General features: G+C 39.5%; 1 protein-coding gene across 3 annotated transcripts in view; it reads left to right on the top strand.

Moving 5' to 3' along the window:
- The window catches only part of Ophn1 (oligophrenin 1), a 378,262-nt gene that overhangs the window by 332,898 nt on the left and 20,739 nt on the right, over positions 1-24,625 (top strand). For all 3 annotated transcript variants that reach the window (XM_006257072.5, XM_039099689.2, NM_001107848.1), the window contains 2 exons: positions 5,236-5,383; positions 23,318-23,641. In XM_006257072.5, the coding sequence (XP_006257134.1) occupies positions 5,236-5,383; positions 23,318-23,641 (472 nt within the window). The remainder of the gene's footprint in view (positions 1-5,235; positions 5,384-23,317; positions 23,642-24,625) is intronic.

Raw genomic sequence — 24,625 nt, 5'->3', positions numbered from 1 at the left:
GTGTTCGACCATAAAGAAAAATGAAGTCTGCAGGGAAATAGATGGAATTAGAAAAGATATCGAGGCAACCCATTTCAGAAAGAGAAACACTGTGCACTCTCCCTCATGTAGAGATCCTAGCAAATTTTAAAGATGTGAATTTGTGTGGGAGTAAATATTTGTAGATTCCAGGAAACTGAGAAGGGGCCTATGAGAGGAGACAAAAGTGTTGTTTCAAGAGAGAGGAGCTGGGAGGGTAATAGAACATGTGTGGTCTGAACATTAGGAGGGGAATGCTGGGTATAGTAATGTTACATAAGACATCAGTGAGGGTGCAGTGCAGAGAGATGAGGGAGAGGAAAAGAGGAGTAGTCAACAAAAGCTTAAGTATATATGAAAATGTCATAAGAGAACTTGCTAAATCTCAACAACAACTAAAACAATAACAGCAACAGTAATAATAATCTAAGAGACATGAAATAAAGTGAATATATATGCTATGTTTAAAAACAGATAAACCAGTTAAACAACCCCATAACTCCTAAGGAAATAGAAGCAGTCATTAAAGGTCTCCCAACCAAAAACAGCCCAGGTCCAGACGGGTGTAGTGCAGAATTCTATCAGACCTTCATAGAAGACCTCATACCAATATTATCCAAACTATTCCACAAAATTGAAACAGATGGATCACTACCGAATTCCTTCTATGAAGCCACAATTACTCTTATACCTAAACCACACAAAGACCCAACAAAGAAAGAGAAATTCAGACCAATTTCCCTTATGAATATCGACGCAAAAATACTCAATAAAATTCTGGCAAACCGAATCCAAGAAAACATCAAAACAATCATCCACCATGATAAAATAGGCTTCATCCCAGGCATGCAGGGATGGTTTAATATACGGAAAACCATCAACGTGATCCATTATATAAACAAACTGAAAGAACAAAACCACATGGTCATTTCACTAGATGCTGATAAAGCATTTGACAAAATCCAACACCCCTTCATGATAAAAGTCCTGGAAAGAACAGTAATTCAAGGCCCATACCTAAACATAGTAAAAGCCATATACAGCAAACCAGTTGCTAACATTACACTAAATGGAGAGAAACTTGAAGCAATCCCACTAAAATCAGGGACTAGACAAGGCTGCCCACTCTCTCCCTACTTATTCAATATAGTTCTTGAAGTTCTAGCCAGAGCAATCAGACCACAAAAGGAGGTCAAGGGGATACAGATCGGAAAAGAAGAAGTCAAAATATCACTATTTGCAGATGATATGATAGTATATCTAAGTGATGCCGAAAGTTCCACCGGAATACTACTAAACCTGATAAACAACTTCAGCAAAGTGACTGGGTATAAAATTAACTCAAATAAATCAGTAGCCTTCCTCTACACAAAAGAGAAACAAGCCAAGAAAGAAATTAGGGAAATGACACCCTTCATAATAGACCCAAATAATATAAAGTACCTCGGTGTGACTTTAACCAAGCAAGTAAAAGATTTGTTCAATAAGAACTTCAAGACTCTGAAGAAAGAAATTGAAGAAGACCTCAGAAGATGGAAAGATCTCCCATGCTCATGGATTGGCAGGATTAATATAGTAAAAATGGCCATTTTACCAAAAGTGATCTACAGATTCAATGCAATCCCCATCAAAATATCAATCCAATTCTTCAAAGAGTTAGACAGAACAATTTGCAAATTCATCTGGAATAACAAAAAACCCAGGATAGCTAAAGCTATCCTCAACAATAAAAGGACTTCAGGGGGAATCACTATCCCTGAACTCAAGCAGTATTACAGAGCAATAGTGATAAAAACTGCATGGTATTGGTACAGAGAAAGACAGATAGACCAGTGGAACAGAATTGAAGACCCAGAAATGAACCCACACACCTATGGGCACTTGATTTTAGACAAAGGAGCCAAAACCATCCAATGGAAAAAAGATAGCATTTTCAGCAAATGGTGCTGGTTCAACTGGAGGGCAACATGTAGAAGAATGCAGATCGATCCATGCTTATCACCCTGTACAAAGCTTAAGTCCAAGTGGATCAAGGACCTCCACATCAAACCAGACACACTCAAACTAATAGAAGAAAAACTAGGGCAGCATCTGGAACACATGGGCACTGGAAAAAATTTCCTGAACAAAACACCAATGGCTTATGCTGTAAGATCAAGAATCGACAAATGGGATCTCATAAAACTGCAAAGATTCTGTAAGGCAAAGGACACTGTGGTTAGGACAAAACGACAACCAACAGATTGGAAAAAGATCTTTACCAATCCTACAACAGATAGAGGCCTTATATCCTAAATATACAGAGAACTCAAGAAGTTAGACCGCCGGGAGACAAATAACCCTATTAAAAATGGGGTTCAGAACGAAACAAAGAATTCACAGCTGAGGAATGCCGAGTAGCTGAGAAACATCTAAAGAAATGTTCAACATCTTTAGTCATAAGGGAAATGCAAATCAAAACAACCCTGAGATTTCACCTCACACCAGTGAGAATGACTAAGATCAAAAACTCAGGTGACAGCAAATGCTGGCGAGGATGCGGAGAAAGAGGAACACTCCTCCATTGTTGGTGGGATTGCAGACTGGTAAAACCATTCTGGAAATCAGTCTGGAGGTTCCTCAGAAAATTGGACATTGAACTGCCTGAGGATCCAGCTATACCTCTCTTGGGCATATACCCAAAAGATGCCCCAACATATAACAAAGACACGTGCTCCACTATGTTCATCACAGCCTTATTCATAATAGCCAGAAGCTGGAAAGAACCCAGATGCCCTTCAACAGAGGAATGGATAGAGAAAATGTGGTACATCTACACAATGGAATATTACTCAGCTATCAAAAACAATGACTTTATGAAATTCGTAGGCAAATGGTTAGAACTGGAAAATATCATCCTGAGTGAGCTAACCCAATCACAGAAAGACATACATGGTATGCACTCATTGATAAGTGGCTATTAGCCCAAATGCTTGAATTACCCTAGATGCCTAGAACAAATGAAACTCAAGATGGATGATCAAAATGTGAATGCTTCACTCCTTCTTTAAAAGGGGAACAAGAATACCATTGGCAGGGAATAGAGAGGCAAAGATTAAAACAGACATAGAAGAAACACCCATTCAGAGCCTGCCCCACAAGTGGCCCATACATATACAGCCATCCAATTAGACAAGATGGATGAAGCAAAGAAGGGCAGGCTGACAGGAACCGGATGTAGATCTCTCCTGAGAGACACAGCCAGAATACAGCAAATACAGAGGCGAATGCCAGCAGCAAACCACTGAACTGAGAATAGGACCCCCATTGAAGGAATCAGAGTAAGAACTGGAAGAGCTCGAAGGGGCTCGAGACCCCTTATGAACAACAATACCAAGCAACCTGAGCTTCCAGAGACTAAGCCACTACCCAAAGACTATACATGGACTGACCCTGGACTCTGACCTCATAGGTAGCAGTGAATATCCTAGTAAGAGCACCAGTGGAAGGGGAAGCCCTTGGTCCTGCTAAGACTGAACCCCCAGTGAACTAGATTGTTGGGGGGGAGGGCGGCAATGGGGGGAGGGTGGGGAGGGGAACACCCATATGGAAGGGGAGGGGGAGGAATTAGGGGGATGTTTGCCTGGAAATGGGGAAAGGGAATAACACTCGAAATGTAAATAAGAAATACTCAAGTTAATAAAAAAAAAAAAAAAAGAAGGGGAGGCGGGGGATTAGGGGGATGTTTGCCCAGAAACCGGTAAAGGGAATAACATTCGAAATGTAAATAAGAAATACTTAAGTTAATAAAAAAATAGATAAAAAAGTGATAAGAAATGCTAAAGTCAATACAACAAAAAATGAGCAAATTGTCAGGAAAGAAAGAAATAGGAAGTGTTGGGTGGAGGGAGGGTTGTCCGTGTTTAGGTTCATTGAGTTGGAAGGCCTTCATGAGAGTGTTTTAAATGGAATTCTGGAAAGTGGAGTGAGCAAACTATATGGATAGTTAGAGAGAGAGAGAGAGAGAGAGAGAGAGAGAGAGAGAGAGAGAGAGAGAGAGAGAGAGAACGAGCTAGCCAGCTGTGTTCTCATCATACGATGACCAGTCAGTACACAGGTTATGGTATGTATAAGGTATGATAAGGAATGATTGTAGCTATTATAATTCTAGGGCAGAAGTTTGCAAAAATGCTACCTAACTATTTCAAATAGTAATACTGACAGGAGAACCAAATATGTGACCTAAAATTATACGGCTCAACATTCATCGACTTACTACCACTTACTACTACTATTCATCCACTACTGTTTTATTTTCTCTTCCTTTCAACTGTGTAATATGTATTCACCTATGATTTACATACAATGTTCCTATTAATTTTCCCACATTTACATAACCATTCCACCTATTAACAGTTCCGATCACACCTACACTTGTACTGCTCCAGCCCCTCTTCTGAATAACATCCAAGGCACTTTGTGGTTTTCAATTTAATTTTACTTCTATTTTTGAAATAATTAATATGCCATAGTATGAAAATTTCTGTAGAACAGAATAATATGAGATAAAACCAATGTTCTTCTCTCCCTTAATCAGCATTCAGACAAACAATGGATCCAGATCCCTTAGGTGTCCTTTCAGAAATATTGAGTGCATATATGTATATGTACACACGAGTGTGTTTAAAGATTTATTTATTTATTTATTTAATGTATACGAGTACACTGTAGCTGTCTTCAGACACACCAGACCTCATTACAGATGGTTGTGAGCCACCATGTGGCTGCTGGGAATTGAACTCAGGACCTCTGGAAGAGCAGTCGGAACTCTTAACTGCTGAGCCATTTCTCCAGCCCACGAGTGTGTTTAATATCCTTTACCCTCACCTCTACCCATATAAAGCAGCTAAATTCACTTAATTATCACATCCTATTGGGTAGTTGCTGTTATCCTCATATTCTAATTGAGAGAGGACACATAACCTCAAGTCTTGCTGGGAGTATAAAATCCAGGGATGTTTTGCTGCCTTTTCTTTGCATACTTTTCCACACTGAGGGGCCACTAAGATGCACTCTTCGTGATAGGAGACATTGGAATACTTGCTGGTAGTTAGAGTGAGAAAATTTCCTCAGTCCCCTTATCCATTTTATTATTCACATGGTTGACCAGATACCCCAATGCAATGCATCCATGAGTCCTTTGCCTAATTGTCTCCTGGATATCTTTCTTCTCTACAGATTTATTTAGGGCCACCTGAAGATAGCCAAGTACCTCCAGTGCCTCCACCTCGAGTGACAGCAAGAAGACACAAACCAATCACAATCTCGAAGCGCTTGCTGAGAGAAAAGGCAGTGTTCTACACTCCTTCCCTGGATGACGTTGAAGGTCAGTGGTTAGCTTCTGCATTATGATTACATACAAAAAAAATATTGAAGGGGAGAGATGGAAGTGTGGCTAGTTGCTCCATACAATGATGAACCTTTCTTACTTCTTTGGCTTGTAAGTAGTCAGGAGAAGCAAGGCTTATAGTTCATATTCTAAGAGGAAATTAGATTATTGAAAGTTGACAGGGCAGGGGTGAATCTTAAATGGAAGTTACGTGGTCCTTACAAGGCTAGCAGTAAATCTACGTTATTCTTAAGCTATTCTAGCACATTGAAATATATGAGAAAGTCTCTTGCTAAGTGTTCTGGGAATGTAATTCAAATACAGCTACCATGGCTTGAATAACTGCTATGTTCTAAGTCATATTCTAGAGGCCAAATGAAATTATGCTGTGTGCCCCTGCCTTCATGGTGCTTAAATGATAAATATAGAGCTATGGAAAAACAAACGAACACCACCATCCAATGGAAGGATTGTTAATGAAGAGACTACAGATATTCTAAGTGAGCCTTAGTTCCCTACCACTTCACGCAGACTACTTTTTATTAAGGTTACCTATGACGTCCACGTGACCAAACCAAGTACCCCACTGTTCTTGCGAGTTAATGAGCAACACGTGACAGTCAACTCCTCTCTCTTCTGTAGCGCACTAAGCTTGGCTCTCAGGACACCAGGCTTGTTCCTCCTTCTTCCGTCTCATCCTCCTCTTCTGGTTTTCTTTCTTGTTCTGCTTTTGATAGGTTTGAACAACACAGAGGTCTTAACCCTCTTCCCTATGCTTTTTTCTACACAATCTCTGTAAGTCTCCAACACATAAATATGTAATTGCTGCAGGTGACTCCCAGATCTTTTTAACACAGGATTCATTCTCCTATTTATTGTTATCTCTAAGTGTTCATTGAAATTCTCCATAGATTGACGCATTGAGATCTAGAATTCAAGATGAATAGAACATAACTTGTATTGCATTTTAGTGTGGTGGCTGCAACCTAGACTTTGTATAAGGAATGACAGGTTATTATTCTGTCGCTAAGCTGTCCACACCTCTTCCTCAGCCCAAAGCATAATGCTTGAGTACTTATTGTTTCTGGCTCTAATCTTGTGAGCACTTCTACACAGCTTTCAGCTTCAGTCACCTGAAGACTGGGGTCAAGAACATTGGTCTTTTCCTCCCGGCGCTTCCTTTTTCCCTTACATCAGATCCGTCAGTGATTCCTTCTGGCTGTGGCTGCACATCACATGCTAAATCCTTAGTTTCCCTTGGACCACACACACTGAGCATCTCCCCCTCTTCCCAGCTGTCATCTCGGGCCTGCTTGACTGACTGCCTCTAATCCATTCTCCAAAGCAGTCAGTAAATTGTACATCCTTTCAAAAATGTGAAACACATGACCTCATTCCCTCGGCTCCAAACTCTCAGTGACCTCTCCATGTTTCGAATAAAATTTGTTTTTATGCTATTTTCTGTGACCCCTGCTTATCCATCTGAGCTCCCTTGATGTACTTTGTCTCCTTTGCTCTTTCTCTTCTAGTTTCATGTGTCTTGCTATCCCTAATGGGTGTCGAGTTTACAAATGCCGTCTCCTTGTAGAGATTTTTTCTGAGCCCCCAAGCTAAAAAGTTATTCTTTCCTATCCCTTACACTGCTTTCCTTTACTCATGTCACCTGCTACTACTTGATGACATATTTAATATCTCTTTTTCCCATAAGAATATTAGATGTATTTTTTATTGCCTGGTCTGAGGACAATGTCTACTATACATTGTGCATGTTTAGTACATGTTTATAATGTGAATGAATGGAGGTATTAGGAGTATGAAAAGAAAGGGATTATTTAGCTTAATGGATCACTTTCATAGAGAAGGAATAGAAAATGGAAAATGAACAGGGGCATGGAATGTTTTGTTACCCCATATTTTATGGAATAAGTTTGTTTACAACTTTCCCTAATCAAAGTTTATACCAGTAGACAGTTTTTTTAGGACTCTATCCTGTACACCAGCACAGCCCTTGCTACATAGTAAGTGCCCAATTAACAAGTGTATTAAATGAATAAGCTGGAGGTCAGTAGACCTAAGGTCTAATTTTATTTTGGTCATTAGCCTGTTAAGTAGCTTGAATTAGCCACTTCTCCTATCTGAGGCTCAGTTTGCCTTGTTCTGTGGTAAGGGCTTTGTGCCAGATTTTCAGTGAGATTACAGTCTACACACTGGTATTTTTAATTTTTGGATTGGTAAAGAGTTCCAAGGCCACAAAAGCTACCCTTTTCAATTATATATCTCAGTACAGTTTATTTTGTGCAACCACCTTATTTGAAAATACTTGCATTATCCTAAAAGAAAACTTTCCTGTTCCTCCTTCTTGCCAGCTTCTGGCAAGGACTTTATATCCCTAGAGACTTAACTCATTCTGAAAATGTCATATAAATCAACTCATATTCTGTATAGTCTTTTATTGTTAGCAAGTTATTCTGGAGTATATATACTTTGTACTGCTGTATAGTATTTCAGGGGATGAATATACTACATTTTGTTTATCCATTCTTCAATGAATGAAAACTTAAATTGTTTTTATGTTTTAGCTATTATGAATAACACTGCGAGAAATAGTGACATGGCTGTGGCTGGTAAATGTCTCACTTCAGTCATCTTGAGTATATTGCTGACTCATATGTTTACTCCGAAGTTAAGCTTTTGGAGAATGACCATGCTAATTTACAAAGCTGGTGTGCAATTTTATTTTTTTCACTGGCAATGAATGGTGGCTCAAATTTCTCTATATTCTTGTCAGTGTTTGTTATATAGGCTGACATCTTTATTCTGGACAAATTAAGTACCATAAACCTATAATCTGATTTAATCCTCATTGTTTCAGTATGGGGTAGACAGCTGAAATTCATTATATAAAGAAGTCATTTGTAGCTCAGACAAGGTAAGTAATTTGTCCAGTTAACACTACTACCAAAGGAGAAGACAGTAATTTGTACCTATCTGTTTCATCTCAAATCATATTCGCCTACTAAATGTGCCATGGTACTTCTTAAAACATACCTCAACACCATTTTTTATTTTTTATTGTACATTTTATGTATTTTCATTTCAAATGTTATCCCCTCTCCTGGTTTCCCCTCCAGAACCCCCCTATCCCATACCCCCTCCCCCTGTTTCTATGATGGTCCTCCCCCTCCCACACACCCACCAACTCCCACTTCACCACCATGGCATTATCCTACTGGAGAATTGAGCCTTCACAGGACCAAGGGCCTTTCCTCCCATTGATGCCCCCAACAAGGCCATCCTCTGGTACATATGTGGCTGGAGCCATGGGTCCCTCTATGTTGGTTGGTGGTTTAGTCCCTGGGAGCTCTGGTTGGTTGAAATTGTTGTTCTTCCTATGGGGTTGCAAGCCCCTCAGCTTCTTCAGTCCATCTCCTAACTCCTCCATTGGGGTCCCTGTGCTCAGTCCAATGGTTGGCTGTGAGCATCCACATCTGTACTTTTTGTGCTCTGGCTGAGCCTCTCAGGAGACAGCTATGTTGGGCTCCTGTCAGCTAGCACTTCTTGGCATCTACAATAGTGTCTGAGTTTGGTGTTTGTATCTAGGATGGGTCTCCAGGTGGGGCAGTGTCTGGATGGCCTTTCCTTCAGTGTCTGCTCCACTCTTTGTCCTCATATTTCCTTTAGACAGGAGCCATTCTTGGTTAAAATTTTGACTATGAGTAAGTGGCCCCATCCCCCAATGGGGGGCCTTGCCTAAACTCTGGATATAGTCTGTACAGGTTCTCCCTCTCCTTTGTTGGGCATTTCATCTACTCTCATCCCTGTTGAGTCCTGGGAGCCTCTTGCTTTCCTGGGATCTGGGACTTGCTGGTGACTACCCCCAGTTCCCCATCCCCCAGAACTACACACCTCTGTTCAAATTATTGACCCCTCTCCTCCCATACCTGATACTGTCCCCCTTTCCCCTTCCCCCTCCTTTCTTCCTCCCAAGTCTTCCTCCCATCCTCTAACTCCTGTATTTTGTTCCCCCTTCCACGTTTTGATCTTACTTCTTGAGCTTCATATGGTCTGTGAATTATATCATGGATATTCTGAGCTTCTGGGCTAATATGTATTTATCAGTGAGTACATCCCATGTATCTTTTTTGTGACTGGGTTGCCTCACTCAAGATGATATTTTCTAGGTCCATCCATTTGCTTAAGAATTTCATGAAGTCATTGTATTTAATAGCTGAGTAGTACTCCATTGTGTAAATGTAACACATTTTCTGTATTCATTCCTCTGTTGAAGCATATCTGGCTTCTTTCCAGCTTCTGGCTATAATAAATAAGGCTGCTATAAACATAGTGGAACATGTGTTCTTTTTATATGTTGGAGGATATTTTGGGTATATGCCCAGGAGTGGTATAGCTGGGTAATCAGGTTGTATTATGTCTAATTTTCAGAGGAACCAGCAGACTGATTTCCAGAATGGTTGTACCAGTTTTAAATCCCACCAACAATGGAGGAGTGTTCCTCTTTCTCCACACTCTCGCCAGCATTTGCTGTCACCTGAGTTTTTGAACTTAACCATTTGGACTGGTTTGAGGTGGAATCTCACAGTTGTTATGATTTGCATTTCCCTGATGGCTAAGGATGTTGAACATTTCTTTAGGTGTTTCTTGGCCGTTCAATAGTCCTCAGTTGAAAATGTTTTGTTTAGTTCTGTGTCCCATTTTTAATAGTGTTATTTGGTTCTCTGGAATCTAACTTCTTGAGTTCTTTGTATATATTGGATATTAGCCCTCTATCAAATGTAGGATTAGTAAAGATCTTATCCCAATTTGTTGGTTGGCATTTTTTCCTATTGACAGCATCCTTTGTCTTATAGAAGCTGTGCAATTTTATGAGTTCCCATTTGTCTGTTGGTGATCTTAGAGCATAAGCCATTGGTGTTTTGTTCAGGAAAATTTCCCTAGTGCCCATGTGATTGAGACTCTGCCTCACTTTCTCTTTTTTTTTTTTTAAAGTATTTATCAATCTGAAAATCTACATATCTTTTTTTTTTTTTTGGTTCTTTTTTTCGGAGCTGGGGACCGAACCCAGGGCCTTGCGCTTCCTAGGTAAGCGCTCTACCACTGAGCTAAATCCCCAGCCGCACTTTCTCTTTTATTAGTTAAAATCATCTGGTTTTATATGGAGGTCCTTGATCCACTTGGACTTAAGCTTTATACAGGATGATAAGAATGGGTCAATGTGCATTTTTCTACATGCTGACCTCCAATTGAACCAGCACCATTTGTTGAAAATGCTGTCTTTTTTCAACTGTATGATTTTAGCTCCTTTGTCAAAGATCAAGTGACCATAGGTGTGTGGGTTCATTTATGGGTCTTCAATTCTGTTCCATTGATCTACATGCCTGTCTCTGTGCCAATACCATGAAGTTTTTATCATGATTGCTTTCTAATAAACTCAAGGTCAGGGATGGTGATTCCCCCAGAAGTTCTTCTAGTATTGAGAATGTTTTTCATTATCCTGGTTTTTTTGTTGTTCCAAATGTATTTGCAAGTTGCTATTTCTAACTCTATAAAGAATTGAGTTAGACTTTGATGAGGATTGCATTGAATTTGTAGATTGCTTTTGGAAAGATGGCCATTTTTACTATATTAATCCTGCCAATCCATGAGTGTGGAAGATTTTTCCATCTTCTGAGATCTTCAGTTTCCTTCTTGAGAGACTTGAAGTTCTTGTCATATTGATCTTTCACTTGCTTGGTTAGAGTCACACCACGGTATTTTATATTATTTGTGACTATTGTGAAGGGTGTCGTTTCCCTAGTTTCTTTCTCTGCTTGTTACTCTTTTCTGTAGAGGAAGGCTACTGATTTATTTGAGTTAATTTTATACCCAGCCACTTTGCTGAAGGTGTTTATCAGGTTTAGTAGTTCTCTGGTGGAACTTTTGGGGTCACTTAAATATACTATCATATCATCTGCAAATAGTGATATTTTGACTTCTTCTTTTCCAATCTGTATCCCTTTGATCTCTTTTGTTGTCTGATTGCTCTGGCTAGGACTTCAAGAACTATATTGAATAATTGGGAGAGAGTGGACAGTGTTCTCTAGTCCCTGATTTTAGTAGGATTGCTTCAAGTTTCTCTCCATTTAATTTGATGTTGGCTGCTGGTTAGCTGTATATTGTTATATCGAATTCCTGATCTTTACAGGACTTTTATCATAAAGAGATGTTGAATTTTGTCAAAAGCCTTCTCAGCATTTAATGAGATGATCATATGGTTTCTTCTGTTGAATTTATTTACATAGTGGATTATGTTGATGGACAGCCATATATTAAGCCATCCCTGCATCCCTGGGTTGAAGCCTACTTGATCATGGTGGATGATCATTTTAATGTGTTCTTTGATTCAGTTTGCTAGAATTTTATTGAGTATTTTTACATCTATATTCATAGGGAAATTGGTCTGAAGTTCTCTTTCTTTGTATGGTCCTTGTGTGGTTTAGGCATAATTCTGGCTTTATAGAACAAATTTGGTAGTGTTTCTTCTGTTTCTATTTTGTGGAATAGTTTGAAGAGTATTGGTATTTGGTCTTCTTTGAAGGTCTGATAGAATTCTGCACTAAACCCATATGGTCCTGAGCTTTTTTTTGTTGTTGTTGTTGTTGGGAGACTGCTTCTATTTCTTATGGATTATAGGACTGTTTATATGGCTTATTTGATCCTGATTTAACTTTGATACCTGATATCTCTCTAGAAAATTGTTTGTTACCTCCAGATTTTCCAGTTTTGTTGAGCCTAAGCTTTTGTAGTAGGATCTGATGATTTTTGGATTCCCTCAGTTTCTATTGTTATGTCTCTCTTTTCATTTCTTATTTTGTTAATTTGGATGTTGTCTCTGTGTCCTCTGGTTAGTCTGGCTAAGGGTTTATCTATGTTGTTGGTTTCTCAAAAAGCAGGTCCTGGTTTTGTCAATTCTTTGCATAGTTCTTTTTGTTTCTATTTGGTTGATTTCAGCCCTGCGTTTTATTATTTCCTGCCTTCTACTCATCTTGGGTGGATTTGCTTCTTTTTGTTCTAGAGGTTTCAGTTATGTCATTAAGCTGTTAGTGTATGTTCTCTCCAGTTTCTTTTTGGAGGCACTCAGAGCTATGAGTTTCCTCTTAGCATTGCTTTCATTGTGTCCCATAAGTTTGGTATATTGTGCCTTCATTTTCATTAAATTCTAAAAAGTCTTTAAGTTCTTTATTTCTTCCTAGAAAAAGTTATCATTGAATAGAGCAATGTTTGGATTCCTTGTGTATGTGGGCATTCTGTTGTTTTTGTCGTTATTGAAGACGAGCCTTAGTCCATGGTGATCTGATAGGATGATAAATGGGATTATTTCAATCTTCTTGTATCTGTTAAGGCCTGTTTTGTGACCAGTTATATGGTCAATATTGAAGAAGGTACCATGAGGTACTGAGAAGATGGTTATATCCTTTTGGTTTTAGGAGGAAATGTTCTGTAGATACCTGTTATATCCATTTCTTTTCACTATGTCTCTGTTTAGTATCTGTTTCCATAATCTGTCCATTGATAAGAGTGGAGTGTTGAAGTCTCCCATTATTATTGTGTGAGGTGCTATGTGTGCTTTGAACTTTAGTAATGTTTCTTTTATGAATGTGGGTACCCTTGCATTTGGAACATATATGTTCAGAATTGAAAGTTCATCTTGGTAGATTTTTCCTTGAATGTGTATAAAACATCCTTCTCTGTCTTTTTTGATGTTTTGGTTGAAAGTCAATTTTATTCTATATTAGAATGACTACTCCAGCTTGTTTCTTGGGACCATTTGCTTGGAAAATTATTTTCCAGCTTTTTATTCTGAGGTAGTATCTTTTTTGATACTAATGTGCATTTCCTGTATGTAGTAAAATGCTGGGTCCTGTTTATGTATCCAGTCTCTTAGTCTATGTCTTTTCACTGGAGAATTGAATCCATTAATGTTAAGAGATATTAAGGAATAGTTATTGTTGCTTCCTGCTATTTTTGTTGTTGGGGTAGAATTGTGTTTGTATGGGAATCTTCATTTGGGTTTGTTGAAAGAAGATTGCTTTCTTGCTTTTTCTTTCTTTTTTTTTTTATTAACTTGAGTATTTCTTATATACATTTCGAATGTTATTTCCTTTCCCGGTTTCCCGGCAAACATCCCCCTCCCCCCTCCCCTTCCCTATGGGTGTTCCCCTCCCAACCCTCCCCCCATTGCCGCCCTCCCCCCATAGACTAGTTCACTGGGGGTTCAGTCTTAGCAGGACCCAGGGCTTCCCCTTCAACTGGTGCTCTTACTAGGATATTCATTGCTACCTATGGGGTCAGAGTCCAGGGTCAGTCCATGTATAGTCTTTAGGTAGTGGCTTAGTCTCGGGAAGCTCTGGTTGCTTGGCATTGTTGTACTTTTGGGGTCTCGAGCCCCTTCAAGCTCTTCCAGTTCTTTCTCTGATTCCTTCAATAGGGGACCTATTCTCAGTTCAGTGGTTTGCTGCTGGCATTCGCCTCTGTATTTGCTGTATTCTGGCTGTGTCTCTCAGGAGCGAACTACATCCGGCTCCTGTCGGTCTGCACTTCTTTGCTTCATCCATCTTGTCTAATTGGGTGGCTGTATATGTATGGGCCACATGTGGGGCAGGCTCTGAATGGGTGTTCCTTCAGTCTCTGTTTTAATCTTTGCCTCTCCCTTCCCTGCCAAGGGTATTCTTTTTCCTCATTTAAAGAAGGAGTGAAGCATTCACATTTTGATCATCCGTCTTGAGTTTCGTTTGTTCTAGGGATCTAGGGTAATTCAAGCATTTGGGCTAATAGCCACTTATCAATGAGTGCATACCATGTATGTCTTTCTGTGATTGGGTTAGCTCACTCAGGATGATATTTTCCAGTTCCAACCATTTGCCTACGAATTTCATAAACTCGTTGTTTTTGATAGCTGAGTAATATTCCATTGTGTAGATGTACCACATTTTCTGTATCCATTCCTCTGTTGAAGGGCATCTGGGTTCTTTCCATTTTCTGGCTATTATAAATAAGGCTGCGATGAACATAGTGGAGCACGTGTCTCTTTTATATGTTGAGGCATCTTTTGGGTATATGCCCAAGAGAGGTATAGCTGGATCCTCAGGCAGTTCAATGTCCAATTTTCTGAGGAACCTCCAGACTGATTTCCAGAATGGTTTTACCAGTCTGCAACCCCACCAACAATGGAGGAGTGTTCCTCTTTCTCCACATCCTCGCCAGCATCTGCTGTCACCTGAGTTTTTGATCTTAGCCAATCGCACTGGTGTGAGGTGAAATCTCAGGGTTGTTTTGATTTGCATTTCCCTTATGACTAAAGATGTTGAACATTTCTTTAGGTGTTTCTCAGCCATTCGGCATTCCTCAGCTGTGAATTCTTTGTTTAGCTCTGAACCCTATGTTTTAATAGGGTTATTTGTTTCCCTGCGGTCTAACTTCTTGAGTTCTTTGTATATTTTGGATATAAGGCCTCTATCTGTTGTAGGATTGGTAAAGATCTTTTCCCAATCTGTTGTTTGCCGTTTTGTCCTAACCACAGTGTCCTTTGCCTTACAGAAGCTTTGCAGTTTTATGAGATCCCATTTGTCGATTCTTGATCTTAGAGCATAAGCCATTGGTGTTTTGTTCAGGAAATTTTTTCCAGTGCCCATGTGTTCCAGATGCTTCCCTAGTTTTTCTTCTATTAGTTTGAGTGTGTCTGGTTTGATGTGGAGGTCCTTGATCCACTTGGACTTAAGCTTTGTACAGGGTGATAAGCATGGATCGATCTGCATTCTTCTACATGTTGCCCTCCAGTTGAACCAGCACCATTTGCTGAAAATGCTATCTTTTTTCCATTGGATGGTTTTGGCTCCTTTGTCAAAAATCAAGGGACCATAGGTGTGTGGGTTCATTTCTGGGTCTTCAATTCTATTCCATTGGTCTATCTGTCTGTCTCTGTACCAATACCATGCAGTTTTTATCACTATTGCTCTGTAATACTGCTTGAGTTCAGGGATAGTGATTCCCCCTGAAGTCCTTTTATTGTTGAGGATAGCTTTAGCTATCCTGGGTTTTTTGTTATTCCAGATGAATTTGCAAATTGTTCTGTCTAACTCTTTGAAGAATTGGATTGGTATTTTGATGGGGATTGCATTGAATCTGTAGATCACTTTTGGTAAAATGGCCATTTTTACTATATTGATCCTGCCAATCCATGAGCATGGGAGATCTTTGCATCTTCTGAGGTCTTCTTCAATTTCTTTCTTCAGTGTCTTGAAGTTCTTATTGTACAGATCTTTTACTTGCTTGGTTAAAGTCACACCGAGGTACTTTATATTATTTGGGTCTATTATGAAGGGTGTCGTTTCCCTAATTTCTTTCTCGGCTTGTTTCTCTTTTGTATAGAGGAAGGCAACTGATTTATTTGAGTTAATTTTATACCCAGCTACTTTGCTGAAATTGTTTATCAGCTTTAGTAGTGCTCTGGTGGAACTTTTGGGATCACTTAAATATACTATCATGTCATCTGCAAATAGTGATATTTTGACCTCTTCTTTTCCGATCTGTATCCCTTTGATCTCCTTTTGTTGTCTGATTGCTCTGGCTAGAACTTCAAGACCTATATTGAATAAGTAGGGAGAGAGTGGGCAGCCTTGTCTAGTCCCTGATTTTAGTGGGATTGCTTCAAGTTTCTCTCCATTTAGTTTAATGTTAGCAACTGGTTTGCTGTATATGGCTTTTACTATGTTTAGGTATGGGCCTTGAATTCCTATTTTTTCCAGGACTTTTATCATGAAGTGGTGTTGAATTTTGTCAAATGCTTTCTCAGCATCTAATGAAATGATCATGTGGTTCTGTTCTTTCAGTTTGTTTATATAATGGATCACGTTGATGGTTTTCCTTATATTAAACCATCCCTGCATGCCTGGGATGAAGCCTACTTGATCATGGTGGATGATTGTTTTGATGTGCTCTTGAATTCGGTTTGCCAGAATTTTATTGAGTATTTTTGCGTCGATATTCATAAGGGAAATTGGTCTGAAGTTCTCTTTCTTTGTTGTGTCTTTGTGTGGTTTAGGTATAAGAGTAATTGTGGCTTCGTAGAAGGAATTCGGTAGGGCTCCATCTGTTTCAATTTTGTGGAATAGTTTGGATAATATTGATATGAGGTCTTCTATGAAGGTTTGATAGAATTCTGCACTAAACCCGTCTGGACCTGGGCTCTTTTTGGTTGGGAGACCTTTAATGACTGCTTCTATTTCCTTAGGAGTTATGGGGTTGTTTAACTGGTTTATCTGTTCCTGATTTAACTTCGATACCTGGTATCTGTCTAGGAAATTGTCCATTTCCTGAAGATTTTCAAATTTTGTTGAATATAGGTTTTTATAGTAAGATCTGATGATTTTTTGAATTTCCTCCGAATCTGTAGTTATGTCTCCCTTTTCATTTCTGATTTTGTTAATTTGGACGCACTCTCTGTTTCCTCTCGTTAGTCTGGCTAAGGGTTTATCTATCTTGTTGATTTTCTCAAAGAACCAACTTTTGGTTCTGTTGATTCTTTCTATGGTCCTTTTTGTTTCTACTTGGTTGATTTCAGCTCTGAGTTTGATTATTTCCTGCCTTCTACTCCTCCTGGGTGTATTTGCTTCTTTTTGTTCTAGAGCTTTTAGGTGTGCTGTCAAGCTGCTGACATATCCTCTTTCCTGTTTCTTTCTGCAGGCACTCAGCGCTATGAGTTTTCCTCTTAGCACAGCTTTCATTGTGTCCCATAAGTTTGAGTATGTTGTATCTTCATTTTCATTAAATTCTAAAAAGTTTTTAATTTCTTTCTTTATTTCTTCCTTGACCAGGTTATCATTGAGTAGAGCATTGTTCAATTTCCACGTATATGTGGGCATTCTTCCCTTATTGTTATTGAAGACCAGTTTTAGGCCGTGGTGGTCCGATAGCACACATGGGATTATTTCTATCTTTCTGTACCTGTTGAGGCCCGTTTTTTGACCAATTATATGGTCAATTTTGGAGAAAGTAGCATGAGGAGCTGAGAAGAAGGTATATCCTTTTGCTTTAGGATAGAATGTTCTATAAATATCCGTTAAGTCCATTTGGCTCATGACTTCTCTTAGTCTGTCGACATCACTGTTTAATTTCTGTTTCCATGATCTGTCCATTGATGAGAGTGGGGTGTTGAAATCTCCCACTATTATTGTGTGAGGTGCAATGTGTGTTTTGAGCTTTAGTAAGGTTTCTTTTACGTATGTAGGTGCCCTTGTATTTGGGGCATAGATATTTAGGATTGAGAGTTCATCTTGGTGGATTTTTCCTTTCATGAATGTGAAGTGTCCTTCCTTATCTTTTTTGATGACTTTTAATTGAAAATTGATTTTATTTGATATTAGAATGGCTACTCCAGCTTGCTTCTTCTGACCATTTGCTTGGAAAGTTGTTTTCCAGCCTTTCACTCTGAGGTAGTGTCTGTCTTTGTCTCTGAGGTGTGTTTCCTGTAGGCAGCAGAATGCAGGGTCCTAGTTGCAGGGTCCAGTTTGTTAATCTATGTCTTTTTATTGGGGAGTTGAGGCCATTGATATTGAGAGATATTAAGGAATAGTGATTATTGCTTCCCGTTATATTCATATTTGGATGTGAGGTTATGTTTGTGTGCTTTCATTCTCTTTGTTTTGTTGCCAAGACGATGAGTTTCTTGCTTCTTCTAGGGTATAGCTTGCCTCCTTATGTTGGGCTTTACCATTTATTATCCTTTGTAGTGCTGGAATTGTAGAAAGATATTGTGTAAATTTGGTTTTGTCATGGAATATCTTGGTTTCTCCATCAATGTTAATTGAGAGTTTTGCTGGATACAGTAACCTGGGCTGGCATTTGTGTTCTCTTAGGGTCTGTATAACATCAGTCCAGGATCTTCTGGCCTTCATAGTTTCTGGCGAGAAGTCTGGTGTGATTCTGATAGGTCTCCCTTTATATGTTACTTGACCTTTTTCCCTTACTGCTTTTAATATTCTTTCTTTATTTTGTGCGTTTGGTGTTTTGACAATTATGTGACGGGAGGTGTTTCTTTTCTCGTCCAATCTATTTGGAGTTCTGTAGGCTTCTTGTATGTCTATGGGTATCTCTTTTTTTAGGTTAGGGAAGTTTTCTTCTATGATTTTGTTGAAGATATTTACTGGTCCTTTGAGCTGGGAGTCTTCACTCTCTTCTATACCTATTATCCTTAGGTTTGATCTTCTCATTGAGTCCTGGATTTCCTGTATGTTTTGGACCAGTAGCTTTTTCCGCTTTACATTATCTTTGACAGTTGAGTCAATGATTTCTATGGAATCTTCTGCTCCTGAGATTCTCTCTTCCATCTCTTGTATTCTGTTGGTGAAGCTTGTATCTACAGCTCCTTGTCTCTTCTTTTGGTTTTCTATATCCAGGGTTGTTTCCATGTGTTCTTTCTTGATTGCTTCTATTTCCATTTTTAATTCCTTCAACTGTTTGATTGTGTTTTCCTGGAATTCTTTCAGGGATTTTTGCGATTCCTCTCTGTAGGCTTCTACTTGTTTATTAATGTTTTCCTGTGTTTCCCTAATTGTGTTCATGTCTTTCTTGAAGTCCTCCAGCATCATGATCAAAAATGATTTTGAAACTAGATCTTGCTTTTCTGGTGTGTTTGGATATTCCATGTTTGTTTTGGTGGGAGAATTGGGCTCTGATGATGGCATGTAATCTTGGTTTCTGTTGCTTGGGTTCCTGCGCTTGCCTCTCGCCATCAGATTATCTCTAGTGTTACTTTGTTCTGCTATTTCTGACAGTGGCTAGACTGTCCTATAAGCCTGTGTGTCAGGAGTGCTGTAGACCTGTTTTCCTCTCTTTCAGTCAGTTCTGGGGACAGAGTGTTCTGCTTTCGGGCGTGTAGTTTTTCCTCTCTACAGGTCTTCAGCTGTTCCTGTGGGCCTGTGTCCCAAGCTCACCAGGCAGCTCTCCCGCAGCAGAAAATTTGGTCTTACCTGTGGTCCCGAGGCTCAGGTTCGCTCGTGGGGTGCTGCCCACGGGCTCTCTGCAGCGGCAGCAACCAGGAAGACCTGTGCCGCCCCTTCCGGGAGCTTCAGTGCACCAGGGTTCCAGATGGTCTTTGGCTTTTTCCTCTGGCGTCCGAGATGTGTGTGCAGGGAGCAGTCTCTTCTGGTTTCCCAGGGTTGTCTGCCTCTCTGAAGGTTTAGCTCTCCCTCCCACGGGATTTGGGTGCAGAGAACTGTTTATCCGGTCTGTTTCCTTCAGGGTCGGAGGTGTCTCTGGCAGGGGTCCTGCCGCTCCTGGGCCCTCCCCCACGGGAGCCCAGAGGCCTTATACAGTTTCCTCTTGGGCCAGGGATGTGGGCAGGGGTGAGCAGTGTTGGTGGTCTCTTCCGCTCTGCAGCCTCAGGAGTGCCCACCTGACCAGGCGGTTGGGTCTCTCTCTCACCGGGTCTGGGAGCAGAGAGCTGCTGCGGGCCGGGATCCGCGGGTGTGGGACTTCCCTTCTTGCTTTTTCTAGTGTGTAGTTTCCCTCTTTGTGTTGGAGTTTTCCATCTATTTTCCTTTGTAGGGCTGGATTTGTGGAACTATATTGTATAAATTTGGTTTTCTCATCTTGGTTTTTCCATCTATGTTAATTGAGAGTTATGCTGGGTATAGTTGTCTGGGCTGGCATTTGTGTTCTCTTAGGATCTGTATGACATCTGCCTAGGATGTTCTGGCTTTCATAATCTATGGTGAGAAGTCTGGTGTAATTCTGATAGGTCTGCCTTTATATGCCACTTGACATTTTTCCCTTACTGATTTTAAAATTCTTTCCTTTTTTTGTTTGTTTGTTGTTGTTTTTTTTTGCATTTTGTGTTTTGACTATTATGTGATGGGAGGAATTTCCTTTCTGGCCCAATCTATTTGGAGTTCTGTAGACTTCTTGTATGTTCATAGACATCTCTTTCTTTAGGTTAGGAAAGTTTTTTGCTTGATTTTGTTGAAGATATTTACTGGTCCTTTAAGTTGTGAATCTTTGCTTTCTTCTATTTCCATTATCCTTAGGTTTAGTCTTCTCATTATCTCCTGGGTTTCCTGGATATTTGGAGTTAGGAACTTTATGCATTTTGCATTTTGTTTGAGTGTTGTGTTTTTCATGGTATCTTCTGCACTTGAGATTTTCTCTTCTATCTCTTGTATTCTGTTTGTGATGCTTGCATCTATAATTCCTGATCTCTTTCCTAGGTTTTCTATCTCTAGGGTTGTCTCCCTTTATGATTTCTTTATTGTTTCTGTTTCCATTTTTAGATCTTGAATGCTTTTGTTCAATTTTTTCCTGTTAGCTTGTGGTTTCCTATAATTCTTTAAGGGATTTTTGTGTTTCCTCTTTAAGGGCTTTTACCTGTTTATCTGTGTTCTCCTGTGTGTCTTTAAAGGAGTTTTTTATGTCCTTGTTAATGTCCTCTATCATCATCATGAGATGTGATTTTAAATCTGAATCTTGCTTTTCAGGTGTGTTGGTGTATCTAGGCCTTGCTATGGTGGGAGAGCTGAATTCTGGTAATGCCAAGTAACCTTGGTTTCTGTTGCTTAGGTTCTTGTGCTTCCCTCTCACAATCTGGTTATCCCTGGTGTTTGTTGGTCTTGTGGTCTCTGACTGGATCTTGTCCCTCCTGTGGGCCTGTGAGCGTGTGATCTTAGGTGTGTCAGCACTCCTAGGAGACCAGTTCTCTCCAGAAAGGATTTTGGTGTAGAGAGCTGTGTCACAGGGTTAGCTCTGGGACAGTGATGGAAACCAGAGGATCCTGTCCCTGGATGTTTTGTGGTTCCTGTGCCCTGTGCACTCCTGGCAGGTCCCTCTTTGGCCAGTTGTTGGAACGAAAGTGTGGTCTCAATTGTGATCTTAAGAGTGACAGCACTCCCGGGAGACCTGCTCTCTCTTGGAGGGATTCGGGTGGAAGGTTGTGGGACAGCTTTATCTCAGGGTTTAGATGGAGATCTTAACACCATTATTTGACAACTATCTCATTATTTAATTTCCACATTTATATTTTTTGTAAATAATATTTTAGAAAATCCTTTACCCATCATCATATATTTTTTGATACCCTATATCAAATCCTTGGCCATTCTAAATCTGTTTTGTTTGATACAGGGTCTTGCTATGTGACCTAAGTTAGAACTGAACTCATAATCCTTCTGCTTGAGCTTCCTGAGTGTCTGTCAGGATTACAGGAGTGTGTATGCTCACCTTACAGATATTCCATTTCTGAAAATAAAAGACTGTATTCTTTACTAGTGCTGTTTCAGTTTAGGTCATTGTCATTAGCATTCTCATCTCATCTACGGACTTCTAGTCTGTTTTTCATACTGAATCCAAGCAGATGTTCTAAAGACATGTATTGGACAGTGCTACCTTTCTGCCTACCAGAGCTAACATTCCTAGGTTTTATATTTAGGCCTTGATGAAATAGCACTACACTGTCTTAGATTCATATCTAGCCACTCACATCTTTTATCCAAATGCTCAAGACAAACTGAACTTATTATTTACTCTTCAAAGGTATTTGCTTTTTGTACAATTATTTTTCATTTTTGAAATTATAATGTATTTACAGCATTTCTCTGTTCTGTTTCCTTCCTTCATGGCCTCCCATATACCCTTCTTTGCTATCTTTCAAATTCATAGCATCCTTTTTCACTGATGTTATTATGAGCATAAATGTGTATATATGAATATATAACTAACATTTTAAAATATATTCTGCTTGTTCTGTATCATGTAATATTTTCTTAGACAAACTATGAAGTAATTTACTCTTCCAAGCTGTTGGTTTTCTGAACAATTTGATTCATGTATACCTTCCACCCATTCACAGCCAGAGTTCAACTCCAAATGATCTAAATGAAAAAAAAGCAGATTAGTAATTCCTTAAGACCAGTTGTCTAGTCAGTGTTTAATTTTCTAATTATCTCATTACAAAAAATAGGTTCCAAGTAAGGCTTCTGTATTATGACTGATGAATATTCACCTTTTGCTGAAGAGAGAGACTGTATCTTTAACAATCAATGAACTCCAATATAGCTTTATTTATGTGTCTGTTTGTATTTATTTTTTGTGGTGCTGGAAAAGGAGCCTTGCACATTCTATGTAAATGGTCTATCACTAGGCTGTTACACCTGTCCTAATGTTTCCTATTAATGAAGGTGACAATTCCCATATATTAGATATTATTAATTTGGGTAATTCATTGATTATTTCTGGAGATTGAGAATAACTTAAAGTTTTCAAAATTTCACTGTGTGGACTTATTTTTCTAGAAAAATATTCTCCCTGGCTATTATTGCGTTCTCAGAAGCTATAACTATATTCAGAATCACTTAAAAGCTTATTCCAATGGTCATAGGAAATTATGGACCAAAAAAGGCTAGAGGAAAAATGTAAATTGACTATTTGAGGATATTTTTACATGATGGAGAAAGAGGTTAAGTTGTTAGGCCTATTAACTTGAAATCTGAGAAACCTTCAAAAAATTGCTTTTAAGAGAACTACTTGAGAATTAGTTGATGTATTTATTTAGAAAGAGTAAATTGTGCAATTGATTGTACACTCTGTCCTTTTTGAATTACATATTCCCTTGAATAAAGCAGCTTGGCATACTAGAGTTTACTTAGTTGTGTTTGTGAATGACATATGAAATTCTTAAATTAAACTTTATTTGAATGAGACCTGTGAGTCCATACGAATTGGGCAAGGTGGAGACTGTTCTCATGGGATATAATCAGTTTGTATTTTAATAATTCGATTTTGAAACTGTGTACTGATTTTTTAAAGAACAAATATGTATGCATGCATCAAAACGGAATAATTTTGAAGGCCATCATTAATCTTTCCTCCTTATATCGACTTTTTCAGATGAAATTCACCATCCAACTCCTAATGGTACAATTGCTAGCAACCTGGATCCCCCCAAGCAGCTACAGCACCTCAAACTACCCATGCAGAAAAGTGGGGAAATGGACCCTGGAAGAAAGTCCCCAAGCAGACCTGTTTCTGACTGTCAAACGGAACCCTGCCTAGAGGCGGATATGGGGAAGCTGGTATATAGGTTGCAGGATGGAGGGACCAAGGCTATTCCAAAGGCCTCCAATGGACCTGTTCCAGGCTCTGGACATACAAAGACCTCCTCTTTCCATATAAAGAGACCAGCTCCCAGACCAATCGTTCACCACAAGGAAGGTAAATGTTTAGGAATCCTAAGGGTGGCAGAATTGAACCAAATTACTTTACAGCTTGTGAAATTTCTAGGGTTGGGGTCATCTTCCTTCCTGGCTCCTTCTCATCATACTTCCTCCTATTCAGTGCTTTTTTTTTAATTTAAAAATTTTAAATTAGCTTACAAAGTAGTTAGAAAGCTTTAGGATGAGAGTCTAATACACATTTCATTTTAGTTGATTCTCATCCCCTCCCCCATTTCCTTGACACCCTTTCCCTACAGTATATTTTTTGCCCTCTGCATTCCCTTTCTTTTTGCTCTGTTGTCTTCTCTACTCATTCCCTTAGAATTTCTTTTGTTTTCTAGTCACTGGGCATTTCCTGGCCTTTACTCCCATTTACTGCCACCAGTGCAGATGGCGTTTTACAGTCTCATATGCATATGAGAGACAATGCACTGCTGCTGTCTTTCTGAGTCTGGGTTACCTGACTTAAAATAACTTTTCTTTGCCATCTATTTTCCTGGCAAATTATTTGATTTCCTTTATGGCCGACTAAAATCACTTTGTGTATAGATACCCTATTTTCATTATCCATTCATCTGTTGATGGACATCTGGGCCTAGCTGTTAGGACGAATGTTGGGGTTTAAATCTCTGCTCTGCTCGTGCTCGGACAAAGCACACCGAGCCAACACAGTTCCACGTGGAGAGGTTCAATGGGAGGAAGAGACAAGGGGGAGAGATAAGAGAAAGGAGAGAGAGAGAGAGAGAGAGAGAGAGAGAGAGAGAGAGAGAGAGAGAGAGCGCGCAGAAAATGTTTGTCTTTTATTCGGAATATGATGTAACTGCTCCCAGATGAAGTTGGGAACTAAGCCAAATGTAGGCTGGGAATGTATGGTCATTGCCATGGCAACAGTGACCAGGTGGTGTAGCTGCTGGAGGTGAAAGCAATTCCTAATACCAACACTAGCTATGAAGAATAGAGCTACAGTGAACATGGATGTGCA

Source organism: Rattus norvegicus, chromosome X, assembly GCF_036323735.1.
Source record: "Rattus norvegicus strain BN/NHsdMcwi chromosome X, GRCr8, whole genome shotgun sequence".
In the NCBI taxonomy this organism is placed as follows: Eukaryota; Metazoa; Chordata; class Mammalia; order Rodentia; family Muridae; genus Rattus; species Rattus norvegicus.
Note: the sequence above shows the minus strand (reverse complement) of the source record. Positions and strands in the feature narration are given on the sequence as shown.